Source organism: Vombatus ursinus, unplaced genomic scaffold (assembly GCF_900497805.2).
Source record: "Vombatus ursinus unplaced genomic scaffold, bare-nosed wombat genome assembly UNPS02014812.1, whole genome shotgun sequence".
Lineage (NCBI taxonomy): Eukaryota > Metazoa > Chordata > Mammalia > Diprotodontia > Vombatidae > Vombatus > Vombatus ursinus.
In genome coordinates this window covers 75506615-75529355 of record NW_020954590.1, presented here as the reverse complement: position 1 = coordinate 75529355, position 22741 = coordinate 75506615, and the positions used below count along the sequence as shown (strand labels likewise).

Here is a 22741-nt window from a genome sequence, read left to right as displayed (position 1 = left end):
TTTCAGCTGAAAGAGTACAGGTACCTCAAAATACAAAGATTTCTTTACTTACTATAAGGATAAACCAGGACCCAGAGTGCTAAGCAGCTATGCTCTTCAGGGGTAATGTCTCACAACAGTTTCAAAATGACCAAAAACAAAAAATGAAGATTAAATTGGTTGGTCTTAATAATGATGTTTTTAATATACTTCAGTTTTAAAATTGTAAAACTCCTCTCAAGTTTGCCTTGCTTCACAAAGGTTGGAGATTAGGATATTGAGAGGTTTCAAAAGCATGTCATATATGTTATTGTTAAAGAAACTGAGATATTCAACCTAGGCAAGAAAAGACTTGTGGTGGGATAAGTTGGCTGTCTTCATATATCTGAAGGGTATGAGGGATAAGACTGCTAAGAGGGCAAAGCAAGAGCAGTGGATGGCAATTGCAGAAGGCATATTTTGACTTTGTAGAGCTTCTGAACAGTTAGAGCTGACCAGACCTGGAAGAGACAGTTTTGGAGCTAATGAGCTTGAAGTTTTATAGGGAAGTCATAAAGGAGAGTTCTTGCTAAGGTATGGGTTGTCTTAGATGGCCTCTGAGGTGCTTCCAACTCTGAAGTTTTGTGATTCTGTGACATACTCAATAGTATCAAGAACCAAAACAACAGATTCGCGGAATGACAGAACTTGAGAGCTGAAAGGGAGCTTTTAGAAGCCTTCTAGTTCAACCTATACATGAGAGGAATTGCTACTATAATGAGGGATCATCCAGCATCTGTTTGAAGACTTCTAACGACAGCAACCCAACAGATTAAAAAAGTATCAACCCTACTTTAGCAGTTATTAATTCTGCCCTTTGTTTTATACACAGTGTCAGCCACTAGTTTCTACACTTAGGGCACGCTGTGGTGCAAAGGGGACCCTTGGCTCTTGAAAGCAGCATTAACAAAGGACAAGCTCTGGCAGATCCTGCCATAATGGAAAGGTTTTGTGTATGGGCCAGGCAATGGGCCGAAAAAGAGCGATCCACAAACAAAGAGTGTAAGCTGCTTGGGAGCAAGGCATGTTTTATTTTTTACTTTGTATCTCCATAGCCTAGAACCATTTCTGGCACATAGGACATGCTTTATAAATGCTTATTGATTGACTTGCCTAAGTGAGTTTGAAGAGTGTCATCGGTAAAAAGAAGAGCCCTATGAGTAAAAGAAGATTGAATTGTTTTAGCCCCAGAAACTCTCAGACTATGTAGTAAGTTATAAAGTTATTAAGATCTGTATTGGTGGAGCGAGTACCCATGATGATGATATTACATATCCTTGAAGTATTGAAGCAACTATTAGCTTTAAAAAAAAAAAAAAACTCGGAGTTTCTACAGCACTAATACCTGAAAGGTAATTGCTGCCTTATGCATTTTTAAAAATTCGAACACCATAGTACATTGCTTGAATAAGAATGATATTACATTACACCAGAGCACCCAAAATTGCAATTTGCACAAAGGGCAATGGAAAGTTATAAAGTGGATATATGCAGACTGTATCTTATTACTGTTGACGACTGCAAGTAAGAAGATGCTGAAAACACATCACCAAGGACATGTATGACCAGATTAGGCAGCAAACTGGTCAAGAGTAGCAAAATTTAGAAAGTCTACATGTCGAATTGGTATCTACAAAATTTAGACAGGATCAGAGAATGGCAATGCCTTAGGTAAAATCCCTTTGTATGATTTATAGAAAGATATAGATTAGAATCATACAAAATGAAAGGATAGGTTGAAATCTACATCAATGGAGAGAGTACCTGAACCAAGGAGATCATTGATACACTGATGTAAATAATACACATAATTAATAACAAATGATTTGTGGGTCAAAATGTTCTACTGGAACTGATTAGTAAACTGACATTATACAGAGCAATAGGAGAGGGAAAAGTATTCACCTAATGCATTTTTAATATAAGCAAGCAAATTTGCATATACCCATAAGGCCACAGCTTGAAAAAATTCTTTTTATTTTAATACAAATTTAAAATAGGAGCTAAAGCACAGATGTTAATTCTTTCTGCCTACTCACGCTTATGGTCATCAGGGCTTTATGTCCTGTATGAAAGGATTCCTTGAATTATGGGAAAAGAAAGGAATCTTCTTTTTAACATCTCATGAGATACAGAAATACTTACATGCAATCATTCATATAAAGGTCCTAAAAAGAATACCTGATATGCTGTAGGTGCTAAAAGCATTTACTGTACTGGCCAAGTGTTCTCTTTTCACAGCCTAACACAATATAAATGTATTCATTGTAAATGGAATATATAGAACTAGCCTTATAAAAAATCCAGATAGTCCATCTGGACTTTTCCTAATCTTGAAATATAAGCTCATGAAGACAGAAGTGTCCATGTCCTTTTCCTAGGTAAATATCTAATTATTATATTCAGATGTCTGAGTAAGCCAGTTTTCCCAGAAAAAAAATATGGTCTAAAAAAATTGTGATGCACTGGAAAGGATTGAAGTCAGAGGACCTGGGTTTTAATCCTGGCTCTGACACGTATCACCTGTGCAATCAGGAGGAAAAGTCACTTAACTTTCATAGGCCTCAGAATCCTCATATGTAAAAATGAGGGTTTGGACTAGGTGACTTCTAAGGTCCTTTACACCACTAAATCTATGATCCCATAAACTAAAACTGAATAAAACAGTTGTATTATGCCTTCTACATACATAACAATTCAAACACACTGGCCCAAAATGAAACTGAATGGAGATACAGAGAAGCTAAGCAATTTGCCAAAGTGACTAAAAAATTACAATTGTATTAGCCTTGACCATAACTCCTTAGGGGTCTTCGAGTAGAAGCTGGACAACCACTTGTTGGGTATGTTATAGTGTTATATAGTTATAGTTGGGTATGTGATATTTAGTGAATGTGTTGGACTAGATCTTAACCTGTTCTAGGTTAGTTCTTAACAGGCTAACTAGGTTAGTTCTTGTGTGTGTGTGTGTGTGTGTGTGTGTAGAAATCAGAGTTCAAGTGACTTGCCCAGGGTCACGCAGCTAGTAAGCATCCAATGTCTGAGGAAGAATTTGAACTCAGATACTCCTGATTCCAGATTCGGTGCTCTATCTACTGAGCCACCTAATTGCCCCTTAGATGAATTCTTAACCTGTGATCAGTTAATTTATTTTTTAAAAAATATTTTGATAACTAAATATCAATATAACTAGCTTCCTTTGTAATTCCATGTATTTTATTTTGTGCTTTTAAAAACATTATTCTGAGAAGTCCATAGACTTCACCAGACTTTCAAAGGGGCCTATGACATAAAAAAGCTTAAGAACTCCTGCTCTATAAGGTCACTGCGGCCTACCTTCAGCTCCCAGATTCTGTGATTCTATGATGTCAGTCATCAAATAGTCTCTCAATTCCATCCAGGCTTGCAAAATATGAACCTTGAAAGGATGCCTGCCTCTCCCTTCTTGTATGTAATAACTCTATTAATCTGTGTAGATTTCATTCAAGGGTAGGAGGACTTTTGTCACTAGAGATGGGCAGCAGGAATACTCTCAATACAGGCTTTGAGCCTATCATGGAAAAAAGACCACTTGAGCCTTAGGAAACCAACTGGTGGCATATAACACAGACCTGCATGAGATTCAACTTGTTCATAGGTCAGATGAATACTTTAAGACATCAAATTCCTTTCTTGGGGGCAGCTAGGTGGCGCAGTGGATAGAGCACTGGCCCTGAAGTCAGGAGGACCTGAGTTCAAATCGGGCCTCAGACCAAACACTTGACATGTACTAGCTGTGTGACCTTGGGCAAGTCACTTAACCCCAATTGCCTCACAAAAGAAAAAGAAAATTCCTTTCTTATCTGGTTAACAATAGCAGGAATAGTCATTCTGTCTTCTTCCCACCTCCTTGTAGCTTCCTGAATGAGTTCAGGCTTGGTTGTTGGGTTTTTCCCCCCACTTTCTATTCCTATCCCCAGGAAACCAGATGACAAGGATTAACTGAGGAGAACATTTGCTAGAAAGCTGGACTCATCTCAGTGCTAAAAGGCTCACCCACACTCCAAACCTTCAGCTCTAAAATTGGAAGATGTGTTTGAGTTGGTGACAAGCTCACCCCGTCTTATAGCAAATTCATGTTTGTGAAAACAAAACAACAATTTTTTCTTATTTCCTTGGAAATTAAGTAACCTGATTGTATCATAAATTCTTACTATTCAGATTAATCAGAATAGAATCGTCAATCACAATTCTGATAGAAACATAGCTTTAAAAATGTTAGTCATTAAGAGGATTCTGATTCTCTTCTCAAAACAAATTAGTAATAATTTTTAAGTGTATTTGTTAAATGAGATAGACAGGACAGTCCAGGTTATATAACTAAGACTAGGGAGCATGAAATGTGCATGCCTCAATTATAATTCCTCCTCATTATAACCTCTTCCATGGTATCTATGTCTCAGAACTACATTATTTGGCCAGAGGCTGGGGATGAAACGAATTGTATACATTTCCTTGCCTGCCAAGGCAGGATATTGACTTAAAATATATTTCTCTCCCTATTTCCAAGTATTCTGTTATTCAATGAATTCCTGAAAGGGCAAGGGTAAATAAATGTAGAAAATAATCTTTTGAAGTCTACAGAAGAACCTTGTTTTGAAATATCAAACTTAAATTTCTTTTACGTGTTGTATACATAATGACTGTCTCCCAACTCCTCCAAATGGATATTTTAAAAATCCCTTAAATAATGAAAAAAAGAAATCTATTCACCCATTGCTCCACAAACTAAAAAGTCTATAAAGCTTATATTTCTATCCCCAGTACTTAGCACAGTGTCTGGCACATGTTGCTGTTGTTCAGTCATGTCCAATTCTTCGTGATTCCGTATGGGGTTTTCTTGGCAAAGATGATGGAGTGGTTTGCCATTTCCTTCTCCAGTGAATTAAGACAGAGGTTAAGTGACTTGCCCAAAGTCACACAGCTAGTGCGTATCTCAGGCCAGATTTGAACTCAGGGAGTCTTGACTCCAAGCCCAGTGCTCTATCCATTGATCCTTCTAGTTACCTCCACATAGTAAGTTATAAATAAATATTTTCTTATCTATTAATTGATTCATTTACATAGAAAAATCTTAAATTAAAATTGGAAATCTTTCCTGATACCCCATTCCCTGCCAACATCTCTTGTAACTTCAACAAGGTCAAATAAAAAGACCTGTTTAGGTGACAGGACACCTGGATTCAAAACCCACCTCTGTCACTTACTGTGTGATCTTGGACAAGTCATTTAATCTCTGTAATCTTCATCATATATTCTTCATCTATAAAATTAAAATTCAGACTAGATGCCCTCTGGTGTCTTACCCTCTTAAAAATTTAGGACTCATATTTCTCTACCTCCAATCTACATTTCAAGTACACTTAATTCAACAAGTACTGTACTAAGTGCCTATTTTGTGTTAGGCACTTTGCTAGGGGATACTAGGACAAAACCAAGTAATCTCTGTGCTTGAGGCACTTACGTTCCCCATTCCGCTTCACACAGTCCAGCCACATCTAGGAAACATCTCTAGAAAGAATCTGAAGTGCAGGCTCAGAAACTAAAGGAATTAGGGAAACAAGTAGTAATTTCATCTACGTATCTGATTCAAGGCTGGGAGTTTGGAATTTGATCTTGGGAAGTAAGATCCTTGAGAACAGAGATTAAGTAGAGCTTCATCCTTTGTTGATTAATTGATTGAAGTAAACAGCTAGATATGTTGATAGTGCTAAGCCACAGGATTTGGTTTTCTGGAGGATGGCTTAAAATACCTGAAGGATGGACTCCTTAGAAGTAGGGATTGTGGCACAGAGGATAGAATGCTGGGCCTGATGTCAAGAAGAACTGACTGAGTTCAAATCCAGCCTCAGATGCTTACTAGTTGTGTGACCCTGGGCAAGTCACTTAACCTTATTTGCCTCAGTTACCTCATCTGTAAAATGAGCTAGAGAAGGAAATGATAAACCACTCCAGTATCTTTGCCAAGAAAACCCCAAAATGGGATCAAGAAGTATCGTGCATGACTGAAAATGACTAAACAACATTCTTTGTACGTGAGTCTCCAGGACCTAACCCAGTACATAACACAGAATAGGTCCTTAATAAATGCTTATTTATTGATTGAAGCAAATAACTAGACGTATTAATGGTACTGAAACTAGGATTTGGTTTTCTAGGCTATGATATGATATCAAAATGAAATACTCTTATCTGGGAAAAGAGCCCTTTTCTGACAGATGGAAGAATGGAAAGACCATGTTTGCCCTGAGACCTTTTGGTCTTATCAAGAGGGTTTAAAATGTACTAGAGTGGGAAGGGGAAATTCCCTGACAAAGGTGAAATTGTATATCTGGAAGTCACCAAGGGTTTGGACAAAATCTCTTATATTGTTATAGAAAGAATGAAAAAAAATATGGTCTAGTCAAGGGTAGGGAACCTGCGGCCTAGAGGCCACATGGGACCCTCTAGGTTCTTGACTACGGCCCTTTGACTGAATCAAAACTTATTCTATGAAGTTTGTGTTCAGTCAAAGGGCCACCCTTGAGGATCTAAAGAGCCACATGTGGCCTCGTGGCCACAGGTTCCCCATCCCTGGTCTAGATGATAGCGTAGTTGGGAGAATCTATAACTGTGCTAAGAATTGTACACAGAGTGCTGATTTGTAGAGCAGTATCTAACTAGACAGGAGTGTCCCAAAGGCTGTTGTTAACTATGTCCTAGACCTCATTTTTATCAATAACTTGATAATTCAATCAATAAGGATTTATTAAATATCTACTATGTTCTAGGCACTGTGCCAGGCACAGGAGATAGAAAGAAAAAAATGAAACAATGCCTGCTCTCAAGGAATATATATTCTATTCCATGAGGGAGATAAGATGTTCATATATAGAAAATATACCACATGTATTGTTTTTTTAGGAAAGCACTAGCAGCTGGAGCATCAGGAAAAATCTTGTGTGGAAAGTGAAACTTAAGCTGAGCTTTGAAGAGAATTAGGATTCTAAGAGGTGGAGGTGAGGACAAAGGAAGTTCAAGGCCTAGCCAATGCAAAGGCATGGACATGGGACATGAGTGCCATGTTTGAAAACCGGCAAGGCCAGTTTGGCTGAACAGTGTACAAAGGGGAGAAATATATAAGTTTAGACAGGTCAGTTAGAATGTGGTTGTCAAGGGCTTTAACTGACAATGGTTATGATACAAAAGTGGGAGAGATAATAGATATCCACCAGCAATTTGAGATGGCCATTTCTCCAGAGGATAAGGCCTTTGCCCATGGTAGAAAACTTTTTTCAATTGTGTCTGACACTTTGTGACCCCATTCAGGGTGTTTTTTTGGCAAAGATATTGGAGTGGTTTGTCATTTCCTTATCTAGATCATTTTATAGATGTGGAAACTGAGGCAAACAGGATTAAGTGACTTAACCAGGGTCACAGAACTAGTATCTGAGGCCAGATTTGAATTTATGAGGACTGAGTCTTCCTGATTCCAAGCCCAGTGCTCCAGCCAAAGCACCACCTACTTGCCCTATTACACAAGATAGAGGCCAATAATCTTAATTCTTATCCAAATGTTGCTTTCTGCCCCAGGACCCCTTTAGCTCCCTTACTTTGTATCTTCAACATGATTCTTGACATTGCCAAACTAAATTCAGACTTCTAGAAACCTGTTGAACAATAACATTTATTCTAGTGGCAGTCAATCTGGATTAGGGAAGTCTCCCTCTGCATCATGGAAAACTCCACCCCACCCCAAAAACAGCCCGTGGGAGGTCCTTGCTCCCAGGTCCCTCAGGAAAGTTATAATCTGCTAGATAAATGAATTAGGATCCAATAATATTTTGAGAGCCTAACAACAAAACTAACATAAAATGTCATAGGGATAAGTGTAAAGTCCTATACTTTGGTTCAAAAAAATCAACTACTAATTATAGAATAGGGAAGATGTGAGCCCTACAAACAAGTTTAGTTATTTTAATTGATTTGTGAAATCACTGTATGCCAATGGTGCATTGTTAGAAAGAAAAAAGTGTGTGTATGTGCATGTGTGTGTGTGTGTGTGTGTGTGTGTGTGTGTGTGTGTGTGTGATTTTAGTCAATAATCAGTGGGTTGTTTTTTTTTTCTCCTCCGGATGCATACCAGAAAATAATTGGCATGTGCCAGAAAATCTAACAAAAATGTACATTTGGTGATACATCGTATATTTTAATCATGTAGCTAAAACAGAGCACGATTCAAAGTAAAATGCATGTTTCAGTACATTCAGACACATCTTCTTTTCTTTGAACTTGGTACAAAATACCTTATGTCTTCTTCCTCTACTTCCTGCTTTTATCAGTACTATTCTGCAGTAACTAGGCTCAAACTAGTATAGAGGGAGAAGTGAAGCGAAGCAAAGTGCAGAAGAGAACAGAACAGAACAGAACAGAAGAGAGAAGCCTAGACAGAGGCCTGGGAGACACCCAAGATTAGGGCATGACCTGGATGAGGATACAGGAAAGGGGCTGGGAAGGAGTGGTCAAATTGAAAGGAGAACCAGGAGAGAGTGGTACCCCAAAAACCCAAAGGGAAGAGAATAGCAAAGAGAAGAGCATGATCAACAGTGTTAAAATCTGCTGAGAGATCAAGAAAGATGAGGACTGAGAAAAAGCCATTAGATTTGGTCATTAAAGGGTCATTGGTAACTTTAGAAAGATTAGTTTCAGCTGAATGATGAGGTAGGAAGCCAGACTGTAGAGAGTTAATAAAAGAGTAAGAGGAAAAGTGGAAACATCTATTGTAGGGAGGCTTCTCAAGGAGCTTAGCCACAAAAGGAAGGAGAGCTAGGATGAGAGTTAACAGGGATAGAGGGATCAAGTGAGGATTTTTTTGAGGATGCGGAGACAAAGGCACATTTGAAAGTAGTAGGGAAAAAGCTGTTGACAAGTGATGGGTATGGGTTCTGGAAACTCCCCCCACCCCAACCCTCCTTGAATTTTCCCAGTCTCTGGCATGTGGCATCTACTTATCCCAGTCAACTGGCCTTTCATCTGAGGCATTGACCTTTCCCAGTTTCCTTTCATTGTCTGCACCTGGCCCCACCCTAGAGCTGCACTCCTTGATCCTATCTAGACCCCATTTCTCCCTTGGCCATCCAGATCCTCCTCACAGTCACCTCAGACTACTTGGTCACTCCTAGATCTCTCCCACAGTCTTTCTGTACATAAAAATCCATCTCCCCTCCATTAAGGGGCTCAGATTCTTTAGGAGTCTAGCCTAGTGCTCAGATTTTTAAAATCAGGCCAAGGTGCTCAGATTCAATCTGGTCCACTTACGTTAGAAATACAAATGTTCAGATTCCTCAAGAGTCTGGCCAATATGGCAGATTCTTAATAAACCTTGTCTTTGGCTGAAAGAAAATCAAATTCATTCAGGCAGGACCTGTGTTTCATTATTTCAGGGTCCCAGCACCCCTAAACCTTAACACAAAGAGAGATTGAAGATAAATAAGAGAGTGGGGATGATAGAGGTGGAAACATGCGAGAGAGGACAAAATGGAATGGGATCTTGTATGCACAAAGGAGTTTGCCTTGGCAAAGAGAAAGGCCACTTCCTCCTATGAGAGGGCAATGAAGGAGGAAATAATGGCAGAAGGCATCTAGATGACGAGGAGCATTTGGGTGACAAGGAGCCCCTGTGAGAGAAATCGGGAAGAAGAGAAAATCCTTGAAACTCAGTGAATGGGTATAATTTTCTCTGAAATGTGAGGAAATGTTCTTAATCAAGAGGCTGAGGTGGGGGTGGAAGGGGGTTAGAGAGGTTTGAGGAAGAATGAAAAGCCGCTGTGTGAGAGGGAAAGTAAGTCAAGGGAGGCATAAAAGGATGGCTGCAGTGAGAGCCCAGTTGAGACTGCAAAACCTTTATCTGTAGTCAACCTAATCATCATAGTTTCATGACTTTGTCTAGCATTGTTTGGCAGTATGTGTAGGAGCCAAGGCAGCAGATGTTGGGAGATATCTGGAGCTGAGGTTTGGTAGGACAAAATCAGCAATGGGATAAGGGGGCAGGGGATTCAAGAGAAAAAGACAATGTGCTGTTGACTCCAAGTCATAGAATATTACATTCTTCAAAGAATTAAAATGGAGGATCACTCAAAGAGCAAGGAAAGGCATACGGAGATTGGAGGGACGTATGAGGGGTGTGGAATGAGCAAGCTGCCCAACGAGGAATTATTTAGGGAATGTGATAAAAGTAGAACATCAGAAAAATTTATGACTGGAAAAGAAAATGATGGGCCACATTGGTTGAGGGAGATGGTGGAACAAGCAATGGAAAACTCCTTCATGTGAGAGAATTTGAGGAAGTCCTTCATCGGATTAGGTAGATCCCCTGGAGCATGCCCAGAGAATGATAGGCAAACTGAACACTAGTTTAACAAGGTCTGGAAGTAAGAAACAGGCAAGAGATAAAGGTGAGCAGATGAAGGTCTGGTGACAAGACAGAGGTCAATTACAAACCAAGGACATCTGAGAGTGCTTGCACAAGCTTGATAGCCTCCCCTTCCTGACACATAGTAGTTGCTTAATGGATGTTTATTGATTGATTTTTAAAAGGTCATTATCCTTAGTAACTAATTAAAACCCCTTAAATCACAATCTCCAATTGTAACCATTTCTCAAGGCTCATACAAAATGTTATTTCTTCTTTCACGTGTTCGTAGTAAATGTAATCTTTTGCTCTTTCCCTTTACATTTTGATTGTATCTCAATGTATGGTATCATAGTATACATCTTGCCCTTTAGTTATCTGTATATTTGGGGCAATGAAATGGCGTAGTGGAGAGAATACTAAGCCTAGAGTCAAGAAGTCCTGAGTTCAAATCAGGGCAAGTCACTAAACCTCAGGCACTGTATTTAGTACAGTGCCGCCCCCGTAAGTGCTATATAAATGTTAGCAGTTATCATCATCAACTCCCTGACTAAATTATAGGCTTCTTGAGGGTAAAGAATATGCATTATTTATTTTATTTCCCTATAATTCCAAGCACAATACTTCTACACATGGTAAGAACATAATAAATATATTATATTGAATTGAATATGGTTTTGTCACATTAAAAAAAAAACTCAGCAGAATAGACATTCTGTCCTAAATATTATTACATTCTTTGGTATTCCACAACATAATTTGTTGTAAATATTAAAATGTTTAAGTTTCGGATTTTGTTTTGTAATTATTAACATACATTGGATGACTTGTGGATAGAAGAAAACACTTGCATCTTTAATGTAAAGAACCAGCTTCATTTGACCATCCGGCAGAAGTCCAACGAACAGGCCTCTGCTTTTCACTGATTCCAGACTTATGGATCCATTCTCCAAGTTCTTCTGAATTTTAAAGTGACAGTCAAGATCTCCTGTGCCCTAAGGACGACACAATACAATTTCAGACATGTAAACCTCACAGTGGGGAGAAAGAAATTTAGGTTAGTTCTAACTGGCTATTTTCTCAAGTGTGTCATTTTCTTGAGGCCTCATTATAAACCAAAACATCTCCTACTCTATGTTTTACCCTATTGTTTCTTCATTTAGAAGATATACAAATCAAATATTCTGTGGCAGGGTGAGACCACATGTTGCTCAGAGTGACTCTCAATCATCCCTCAAAGCTTCAAATCACAAAAGAGCATAAATTCAGATGGGGTTTTAATTGGGACAGGACCTTATCCCAAAATTGCTTATTTTTTTGGATAAATATGCAGAAGGATAAAAATGTGAACATTTTACATGAGATAATAATCCAATAGAACATAGATAAAAGCAGAAAAGAAAGCAATTCCATCTGCAAAATTATTTTTACATTTTCAAGTCAGCTAAGTTTAACTTTTGTATACTATCATTACTCCTATAATGTATTTAATGTTTCCCATACTATGACCCTTAAAGTTGACTTTAATACTTTGTTCCTATCCTTTTTAATTAATACTCATTATTCCCAATATGAATGGGGACCAGCTGGTATTTCCATGACAAGAAAAATAAAGTAGGGGAATGTGGTTATAAGGGTCATGAAAGACTTTGCATGCCCTGCCTACTAATCAGTGGGAACTGCCTTGTGGAAGAACTCCAGATGATTTTTGCATTACTATACCCCAGGGGTGGGGAACCTGAGGCCTCAAGGTCACATGTGGCCCTCTAGGTCCTAACAGGCCTTTCACACACAATACTTATGCTTCTTTTCCCTTAGTCATCATCACTACCATCATTTATAATTCTAGTTGCTGCTACCACAAAGAATACTGATATGAATATATGTGTGTGTGTACCTACATACATGCATATACATATAAACGTGCATATATACATATATATATATATATATACAAACACATAACCTATCTTTATGTCTTTGACCTTTTGGGGATATATACTTAATAATGAATTGCTTAATTAGCTTTAACTTTCTAAACTTTAAAAAAAAAAATGGTGACAAAGTTGGTCTCAAAGCCAAGAAGACCACCTATGATCCATACTGGCCATATCACCCTGAGCAAGTCACTTAACTTTTCCACACTCTAGAAAATGCTCTAAGATTCGAAGTTGCTGAGAAGATGCTGACCTGCATTGATTGAGGGGGTTTCCTCACCCGGAAGTTCCCTGTAGCCATGAAATCATAGATCTAGTACCTTTCCCTATGCTTATTAATAGTTATTTCCCTCTCATGTTGGGAAGACCAAAAGCAAAGTCTGTAAGTACAAAATAAGTTGGAAAGTTAAGGTTATTTGTGACTATTTCAAGAAAAAAAAAGAAATAAATTTTATCCTAATCATGGTTGTCTGCACAAACCAATGACTTCAATAAAATCAGGATTTTTTAAAAAACTCAGTAAAATGTTGCTTTTTATTAATGTATGAGACCAAGTAATCTGCTTCACTGGATGTTTTGCTTTTCAACCAGTTGTTCTGGGATTATATAGACCCAACCTATCTGAATGTTTTGCATCAAAGTTATTTTTGGTCGACATTATCGGAAATATTTTTTTTCTTTTCAGTTCTTTGCATGTACAGAGAGACATTTGCATTTTGCACGTGTGGGCAGAGCCTGAAAAAGAGTGTGACCAGTGCTGAGGAGAGTGGGAGAATCATTTCCTGGTTCCTACAAAACCATCCTCTTGTTTATTGCATGGATCGTGTTTTATTCTATTTTTTTGTGAGACGGAAATGCAACATTGATGACTCACATGTTACTTGTTCCTTAAAACCCCAACATTTTTCTTTTGTACTATTGCTTAACTAGTTCCTCTCCACAATGTGCCTTTGAGACTCTTTTCTCAAAAATAGATAACCTCATTTGGAACTCTACCCCATCAGAGTTCATTTAAATGATCTATTCCTACATCACAGACATTTCATAATAACAGAAATAGAAATTATAGGATTGCCATCACGTAGCTTGGACGAATTTTTTTTTGCACTTATAAGAATTTTAAAGTAGTTCCTGGCAGATACTTACTATATTCCTAGCTACCTACAGCTAGATGGTGCAATGGATAGAGCACTAGGCCTTGAGTCAGGAAGACCTGAGTTCAAATGCAACCTCAGACACTTAAACTACACAAATACACCAGCTGTATAACCCTGGGCAAGTCACTTAACCCTGTTTGCCTCAGTTTCCTCATCTATAAAATGAGTTGGAGAAGGAAACGACAAACTGTTCCAGTATCTTTGCAAAGAAAACTCCAAATGGGTTCATCAAAAGTCAGACATAACTGAAAATGACTCAATAACAAAAGCTACCTATACCTCAGGTAGTTATCTGCCTTAAAGCAGTTTTTTTTTCCCCTGGAATAAGAATATTTCTACAATTCTTCCTCCACTAAAACCTAAGCTTCTTTAGGACAGGCACTCCTTCATTTTTGTCTTTGCATTCATAAGACCTAACACAGTAACCTGGTATATAATAAATGTTTAATCAATGCTTGCTGTGAAACCAAATACAAAAAAATGATTGTGAATAAATTAGATGAATATGTTTTCATTTAGTCATTTGGCAAATATCTATTAAGTATCTACCATATTTAAGGCACCAGGCATGGTCCCGGGGGAGACACAAATACAAATAAGGCCTTGTCTTCAAGGAATTATAACATGGATTCAAGTAACTCAAATATAAAATAGGAAAAAGAAGTATCAACAACTAGTTATGAGAGTTCAAAAGAGGGAAAGATTACTTCTTTTGGAAAGAATCAGAAAAGACTTCTTATGGAAAGAAGAGATGGGTAGGATATCAACAGAAGCATATGGGGACAGGGGAGGCAAACAGGGAAGGAAGCTATTTTTATAAGGTTGTATTTTGTAGCAAGTATTTTGTAAACTGTGAAGCATTATTTAAATGTCAGGTTTCTGGGAGTTTGTTGTTATTGTTGCTGGATGCGAGATGGCAGCCTGTGATTTCGTCTGTATGCTGAACTCCTTGTGTGGAAACTACCTTTACCAAAGCAAACATTCCTAACCAAAATCAAACCCAACCATATCAGAACAAACCAGAAATTCCTAACTCATCAGCAACTTACAGTCCTAGAGAGTTGGCTGGAGCACTGAGATAAGTGATTTGCTCAGTCACAAAGACAGTATATGTCAGAGGCAGGATTTGAACCCAAGGCTTCCTGACTCCATAACTGGCCCTTTTATATACTAGATCATATGTTTCTCAAATTATTGTTAGTAATAATGATAATTAATTAATAATAATAGTGTTTCTATAGTGCTTTAATGTTTCCAAAATGCTTCACATGTCTCATTTGATTCTTGTAACAACCCAGAATTCTTTATAACAACATCGATTACCTGAGGGAGGTGCTATTAATCCCCATTTTACATTTGAGGGAACCAAGGCAGTCAGAGATTGAGTGATTTGCCCAGAATCACACAATTAACTAAGTGTCTGAGACAGGTTTTGAACTCAATTCTTTATGACTCCAGGTCTAACACTCTATCTCCTCACTATTTCTCAAGCCCCTTCCCCCACCCTTTTCCAATTGCCAAGACCTGTGGATTTCACCTTTGTAAAATCTCTCTAATATGTCCCCTTCTCTCTTCTGACACTGATACAGGCCCTCATAACCTCATGCCAGTTCTATTGTATTAGGCTGCTAGTGGGCTGGCCTGCCTCAAGTCTCTCCCCACTCTAATCCATCCTCCATTCAGTCACTAAAGAGCTTTTCATAAAATGCAGTTCTGATCATGTCACCTTTTACACAATAAGCTCCAGTAACTTCCAATTTTCTCCAGGAGCAAATACAAAACTCTTTGTTTAGCATTCAAAGCCCTTTATAAACTAGCTACCTCCTACCTTTCCAGTCTCCTATCCCTACCCACCTCCCCTCAATGGGGCAGCCGGTGGCTCAATAGATAGAGTATGGGATCTGGAGTCAGGAAGACCTGAGTTCAAATCCAGACTCAGATACTTGCTAGCTATGTGATCCTGGGCACATTTAACCTCTGTTTGCCTCAGTTTCCTCATGTGTAAAATGAGCTATGGAATGAGATGGCAAACCACTTTAGTATCTTTGCCAAAAACAAAAAGCAAAAAACCCAAATGGGGTCAATGAGGTCATGAAGAGTCAGAGGCAACTGAAACAACTGAACAATAACAACAGACCTTTCCAATTTCCCTAAATCTTACTCCCTGACACATACTCTTCACTCCAATGACATTGACCTTCTGGCTATTGCACAAACAAGACGCTCCATCTCCTGGCTCTGGCCATTCTCTCCCACTGTCCCTCACTCCTGGAATGCTCTCCTTCCTCCATTCTGACTTCTGACCTCCCTGACTTCCTTGTCCTACAGGAAACTTTCCTCAACCCCTCTTAATACAAATGCCTTCCCTGTTAGTTATTTCCTATTTATCCTGTATATAGCTTGCTTTGCATATATTTATTTGCATATTGTTTTTCTAATTAGATTTTAAGCTCCTTGAGGGCAGGGACTGTCTTTTGCTTCTTTTTAATCCTCAGTGCTTAGTACAATGCCTGGAACATAGCTCCTACTATGATTAGAATTAATATTACTGTACCATCTAGTTGCTTAAAAAGCTATAATAATAATAATAATAATAATAATAATAACAATAAAGTATTGTTACAAGGGTGTCAATAACCACTAGCTGTCAGTATGATCCTGAAATACAGCAAAAAAAAAAAATCTAATAACATGGATACTTTGGAATTAGGCAGGGCCTATAAGAGCCTTTAAAGCTTGCTAGACTCAACTGTGATAAGGTCCTGAACCTAAAGGATGCTGAGGGTGTGATATATCACTGCATATCCATAGCCACCTGAAACCAAATGATTCCTCTAACTACATTATTTTGAAGCATGCAATGTGGCCTGTGGAAAGAGTTGTGACAGAGCTAGATTAATTGAATTAAGGTTTCCTGAGAAGCTAGATGGTGCAGTGGGTAGAACATTGGACTTGTAGTATGGAAGTCCTGAGTTCAAATCTAGCTTTAGACCTTTATTAGCTACATAACCCTAGGCAAATCATCTAACTTCTCTGTGCATCAGTTTCCTCACCTGTAAAATGGGGATGATAATAGCACCTATCTCCCAGATTGTAGTGATAAAGAAAAGAAATATTGGTCAAGTGCTTTGAAAACCTTAAATTGCTATTTAAATGCTAGATAACTATCCCTTTGCCACCCCCAGGCCCCAGACTATTTATTTAGTGAAAAGCTGAAAGTCCATTAAAAGGAGTAGATAGGGTTTAGAAATGGGTTGGGGGACACTGATCCTCATGAAGACACCTACAGAAAAAGTGTTGGAGGTCCCAGAATTTGTCCATTGTGCCTCACTCGAGAACAATCATTCTCCAAGGATTCATGTGTTTACACTCCTGCAAAATGCTATCTCATCTCCACACCGAACCTGATTTCTTCCTAGTTTTATTTGCACATTTCAGACTAAAAGCAAACTCTATTCCTGATTGGTTAAGACAATACTGATGAGGAAAGGATGTTGCTCTGGAATCCCTACTGAGTTAAATTATCATGCTCCCCACAGCAAGCCCACCCACTAATTCCTGAAATATGAAGTTTATAAGGTGCTTACATGCGGTAAGGGCATTGCATAGGTACAACATTGATGAGGATGGGATCTAGACCCCAAAAAGGAAAAACCTTGGACTTTCCCACATGGTCAAATCTCTGGAGTTTGCCTGAGGCTATAATACCATCCACTGGCCTTTCACTGTGGCTACACCCAATCTCCCAGTTCTGTTACCCTAAACCTAGCCTAGCCCTCCACTGTCTTCCCTCCCTATGGCCCCAGGTCACTTCCCACCCTTAATCCTATCTAGGCTCCTTTCTTCCTTGGCCACTTGGTCCAGGTCTCTGGAGTTCTATTACTTCATAGACTACTTGGCCACTTCTAGATCCCTCCCATAGTCTTTTTGCATATAAGGTTCATCTTGTCTCATTAAAGTGCTCAGATTTTTAAAATCTATCCACTGTTCAGATTCTTATAATCTAGCCAATAGCTCAGTAATGTTCAGATTCCTTAAGAGTCTGCCCAATATGACCGACATTCTGATAAACCTTGTCTTTGGCTGAAAGAAGGTGTGAGTCAAATTCTTTCGGGCAGGACTTGCGTGTTGTGATTTTGAGGTCCCAGCACCCCTAAACCCCTATACCCCTAAACCTCAAAAACATGATGGGGAGCATATTTAATGCCTTTACTTTGCCAGGAATGTAGTTTTCTGTTCACTCTCCTCCATGAGCACTAAGTTGCATGTGCCTTGATGGTCCAGGACAGAAAAGATATAACTTTGTTTAAACTGATGTGGTAAATCAGGAATCAGGATGGAGTGGTATTAGTCTCATACTACAATGGCATTCAAGGCTCAATAATCACTAGAGAGATGTTGTTCTCCAATTTTATGAAAACAGCTAGAATTCTGGTGGAGGATACATACGGGCAGAATAAACCCTAGCATATATATTTTTTAATTTATTTTATTTTTAATTTGTGGGATAAAAATAAGTATTTCCATAATATAGTATAGTAATAATTAAAAAAAGATTGCACATTAACCTGTAAATCTATTATATACAACTTGCTATTTCTTTAAATATGTAACAAAATTATCATGTAAATTTATTTTTTTCTTTTTCTTCTTCCCTCCCTCACCACCCTAGAAATGGCTACCATTAGACACAAATATATATATATACATACATATATATGTGTGTGTGTATGTGTGTAAGTATGCATATGTGTATGTATGTATGTATGTAAAATTATTCTATACATACTCCTATTTATCAGTTCTTTCTCTGGATGCAGACAGCATCTTTCTTTATCATCTTTATATGTCCTTTATTGTTAATTTGGGTATTTAGAATAATAAAATTACTTATTAGCTCAAACCTTACCATATATTGACCTCCAGGAATTTCTATAGGACCTGGCTTTCAAGCTCTAATGTGGGATAAAGTCATTCAATTAGAGCCTGAACTCCTGTAATAAGAGTGATTTGCAATTATATACATAATGGATTATAGGGTCATAGAGATTTAGAGCTAAAAGAGACATTAGAAGCCATCAAGTCCAACTCATTCATTTTATATACGAGGAAACTGAGGCATGGAGAGGTTAAGTGACTTCCTTTGGATCTCACAGCTAATAAGTGTCTTGAGGCAGAATTAGAACCCAAATCCTTTATTCTACCTCTCTTCTAATGGGTTTATAGGACCCATTCTCTATATCATTGGATGTGTTGGTTTTTCTGACATAGCATAGCTCTCTTGGCTATGAGCAGAAGTTAGCTATAGTTGAGGGTATCTAGATGAAATTCTCATAGAAGCGAGTGATTGAAAGGCTAGTTACCAAGTGGTCAAGATCACTGAATCATATTATTTTGGTCAGTTTCAAGTTCCTCCAAGGAAAGTTAGGATTTAGTACTATATAGTGTGAGACCAGACACATATTATTTTGTCAGTTTCATATTATATTATTTTGCTCAGTTTCAAGTTCCTCCAAGGAAAGTTAGGATTTAGTACTATATGAGTGTGAGACCAGACATACCCCAGCAGAGGCTAGGTTTCATCATGCAAGACCTGAAGCCCAAGGGGAAATTTCTTCTACTTCTACAATGATCATCTTGTGGCATGTGGCAGTTGCTCTTCCTGGATAAATGTAAAGTTCTCCAAGCTTTAAAATCTCTTAAGAAGGGCTTCAGACAGTCTAGCAATCAGAAAGTATGACTTCCAGTGCTGGACAGGGGCCAGGTAGGACAGCTATAGATAGAATTCACTTGGGGGGTCACCTGATACTTGCCACAACAGTTACTAGCACTGTGCCCACAATACAGGCAATCTATCTCTAGACACATGTATATCAGAGAAAATAGGAAGTCAGATATTACTAGTGACAGGACCCTGGAATATATGGGTGGCTGAATCAGGGAGAGGGACATACTAAATGGATGTTTAAGATTCCTCTATCCTGACTTTGATGGATGAGTTCTGGCAAAGGGGAGGCCAATTATGCATTGTCCAGCACTTCTCAAAGTCAACAAACTCTTCTTGGACAGAGACAGCCAATATGATCTCATTTCATTCCAGGCTCCATGTCAATAGGCAAAAGATGACTGCATACTTAAGCTAACCTACAAAACCACCAAGTCCAATAGCTAGCAGCTTTCTCCCATCAGAGGTCCAGAGTTTTCTTACGAAGTCTGCAAAATTGCCCTGAAGTGGATCATCCTCATTGACATACGGAATGATGACTGGGCAGATGAGAAACCTTGATTTTAAAGATAGTTGGTAGGGGAATAGGAGGGCCAGAAAACCTCTAACAATTACAGCTGCTTCAGGAAAGGGGGCAGGTCTTTTGTTGTTGTTGTTATTCATTCAGTCATGTCCAACTTTTTGTGACCCCATTTAGGGTCTTCTTGGCAGAGATATTGGAGTGGTTTGTCATTTCTTTCTCCAGCTCATTTTACAGATGAGGAAAGTGAGGCAAACAGGGTTAAGTGATGCCAGGGTCACATAGCTAGTAAGTGCTGAGGCTGGATTTGAATCCACAAAGACACGTCTATCCACTCTATCCACTAAGCCACCTAGCTGTGTTGTCCTTTACTCTTCACTCAAAATTTTCTAGCACATTGGTGGTATAGGAATCAGTATGATTGGCTGGCTGGGGAGGATGTCTGAGCCCAGGACCATGCCTAACCAGTCTGTTCAGAAACAAGTAAGGCTATCGAAGTCCACAGGGTTTCTTGCTTTGAATGTTTTATCTCATCCTAGAGGGGAACATTATCCCCATATAGGGTAATGTTTTTATGCCACTGAGTAAGAAGCCAGAAAGTACTCTACAACCAAATATGAGAGGGTGATGAGGAAATCCAGAATCAAGAGGATTAACATTTAGCCAGTTGATATGCCTGAAGCCATCAGGTCTGCTAACTACAACAGAGGTCATCAGAAAAAGGTACCCAAAAGCTTCATGTGAAATAATATGTGCTTTGCAAACATTTAAGTGCTAAGAAATTGATATCTATTTAACCATGTCTGTCTGTCTCTGTCATTATGTATCTATACATCTGTCTATCTGTCTATATTTTTATCAATCTATCATCATTACAGCTATGGTGGAGAAATACCATTTGGAACAGCAGGGATACCAAGTTCCAGCACTGCCAATGTAATTAGGTAAGAAGGAAGAATTTAAGTCAATTAAGTTCCTGCAGAATGGGGAGAAAAGTAATGAGCTGATGAAACCCGACTGGTTTAGGTTCTTTACTTCCCCCCCAACCTCTCAAAAACAAGGGAAGCCTATACACAAAAATGAATGACAAACCCATGAATTCCACTCCTGACACAAAAGGAATTCTACCAACCCTAGCATTGAGCCTTCTCTAAGCTGCTCATAATTAGTGCACTCAAAGGTACTTGGGGATCTGTTTACCCTAAATGTATGTAAACAGCTCTAACCAGATTTCTTTCTTCAATCTCAACACAAGTAAACCAAGCCTTTGACTGTCTTCACCACTCTGACTCATTCTAGAGTCTGGATGAAGACTTTGGCCTGGTTTGTGATTACTTATTCAGAGTCAATTCCCAGAACCAGACTAAGCTTGGGACCCGAGGGGAATAAAGAGACAGATACATAGATCTTCTTGTATCATTTTGGAGCAAATGAATATTCCATCACTGATTTGTGTGCTAATCAATAAGCCCTGTAGTCAACTTAGAGGTGATTATGGATGTGTCTCTGTTCCTTGAGATTTAAAGGCAGACTATTTCAAGGTCCAAAAGAAAAGTCTAGAGTTACAAAACAGAGTATAGCAAAAACCAGGCAAATGTGGCAGGGCAAAGGGCAATCCATCAGAAACAAAAAAGGCAGGTGCCTATGAATGCAAGGAGCTTTGGGAAGGCTTCCACTGACCTCTAAAATTTCCACTAGATAGGACTCAGACTCAGGACGACCTAAGATTGAATCTTGCTCCTGGTAGTTTTGGAAGACCTCATTCTCTATGGCACTGAAAAGCGCCATGTGACCCTGGGCAAATAAGTTCTCTCTCTGCCTCAGTCTCCTCATCCATAAAGTGGGCATAATAACAGCTCCTACCTCACAGGGCTGTTGAAAGGATCAAAAGAGTGAACATATGTAAAGTGCTTTGCAAATTGAAGTGCTATATAAACGATAGGTATCATCATTATCATCATCGTTGTTGTTATAATTATAATCTAGCAATTAAACTTGGACAGACTTCAAGAGGAGGATACAAGGGCCTGGTGTGCTATGGTCCGTGAGATCACAAAGAGTCAGACATGACTGAATGACTGAACAAAAACAAGCAATATCCAAAAGGAATATGACCCCACCAGACTAGCTTAACTCAGAAACTACCTTTATCCTAATGCCCATTTATTCTCTCTTGGGAATCAACTTGTGTTTTTAGTAACCACTTTGTATATCTGGCTTTAATATGTTGCATCTCAAATTCTTTTTAATTAGGTTCAAAATAAATGCTAGCTCGTCAACATAATTTCATCAACACAACTTTTGCCCTCAACAAATAAACATATATACATAAATGTGTAGTTGTGTGTATATCTATGTGCACATATATGCATATAGATATACACACATATATAATATGTACATGTATACATACGCACACATATGGATATGGATATAGATACACACACATAAGATTCTTCTTCAAAGGATTGAGGATGACAACGACATGGGAATTCCCTACGTTAGCCCAGCTCAGAGCCAACCCATGCCTCCTCATCCTCTGCGATTCTTATCTACATCCTTCCACACATCCCCAACAGAAGATCCACCTCTGGTGATGGAGGCTTTCCTCTGGGTCAAGTTTCTTGTCATTGTTGTTGTTGTTGTTGTTGTTTGTCCTTCATTCTCGAAGAGGACCATGACATCAGGAAGATGATGTCATGAGTTGCAAGTGAATTAGACTTAAGTGAGGGAGGGCTATGCAAGGTCAACAGCCTCACTTTCTCCTCTAGAGCCATCTGGGTCCAATGGCAAGATATAGATCAAGAAGACTAGAGAGGGTGCCTGGGTCATGTTTATATTCTGCGGGTAATAATGGAACACTTGGACTGCTTGCCCGTCCTTCTTCTTTTCTCATGACCGGTATTCCTATTCCAACAATATCTTTTCAATGAAACCTCTTATACTATTTCTGAA

General features: G+C 38.7%; 1 protein-coding gene across 1 annotated transcript in view; it reads right to left on the bottom strand.

Annotated features, from left to right (window-relative positions):
• Nucleotides 1-22741, bottom strand: part of LOC114053992 (lipoxygenase homology domain-containing protein 1-like) — a 657625-nt gene that overhangs the window by 469051 nt on the left and 165833 nt on the right. The window contains 1 exon segment of the mRNA XM_027877094.1: nt 11265-11442. Coding sequence (XP_027732895.1) covers nt 11265-11442 — 178 coding nt within the window.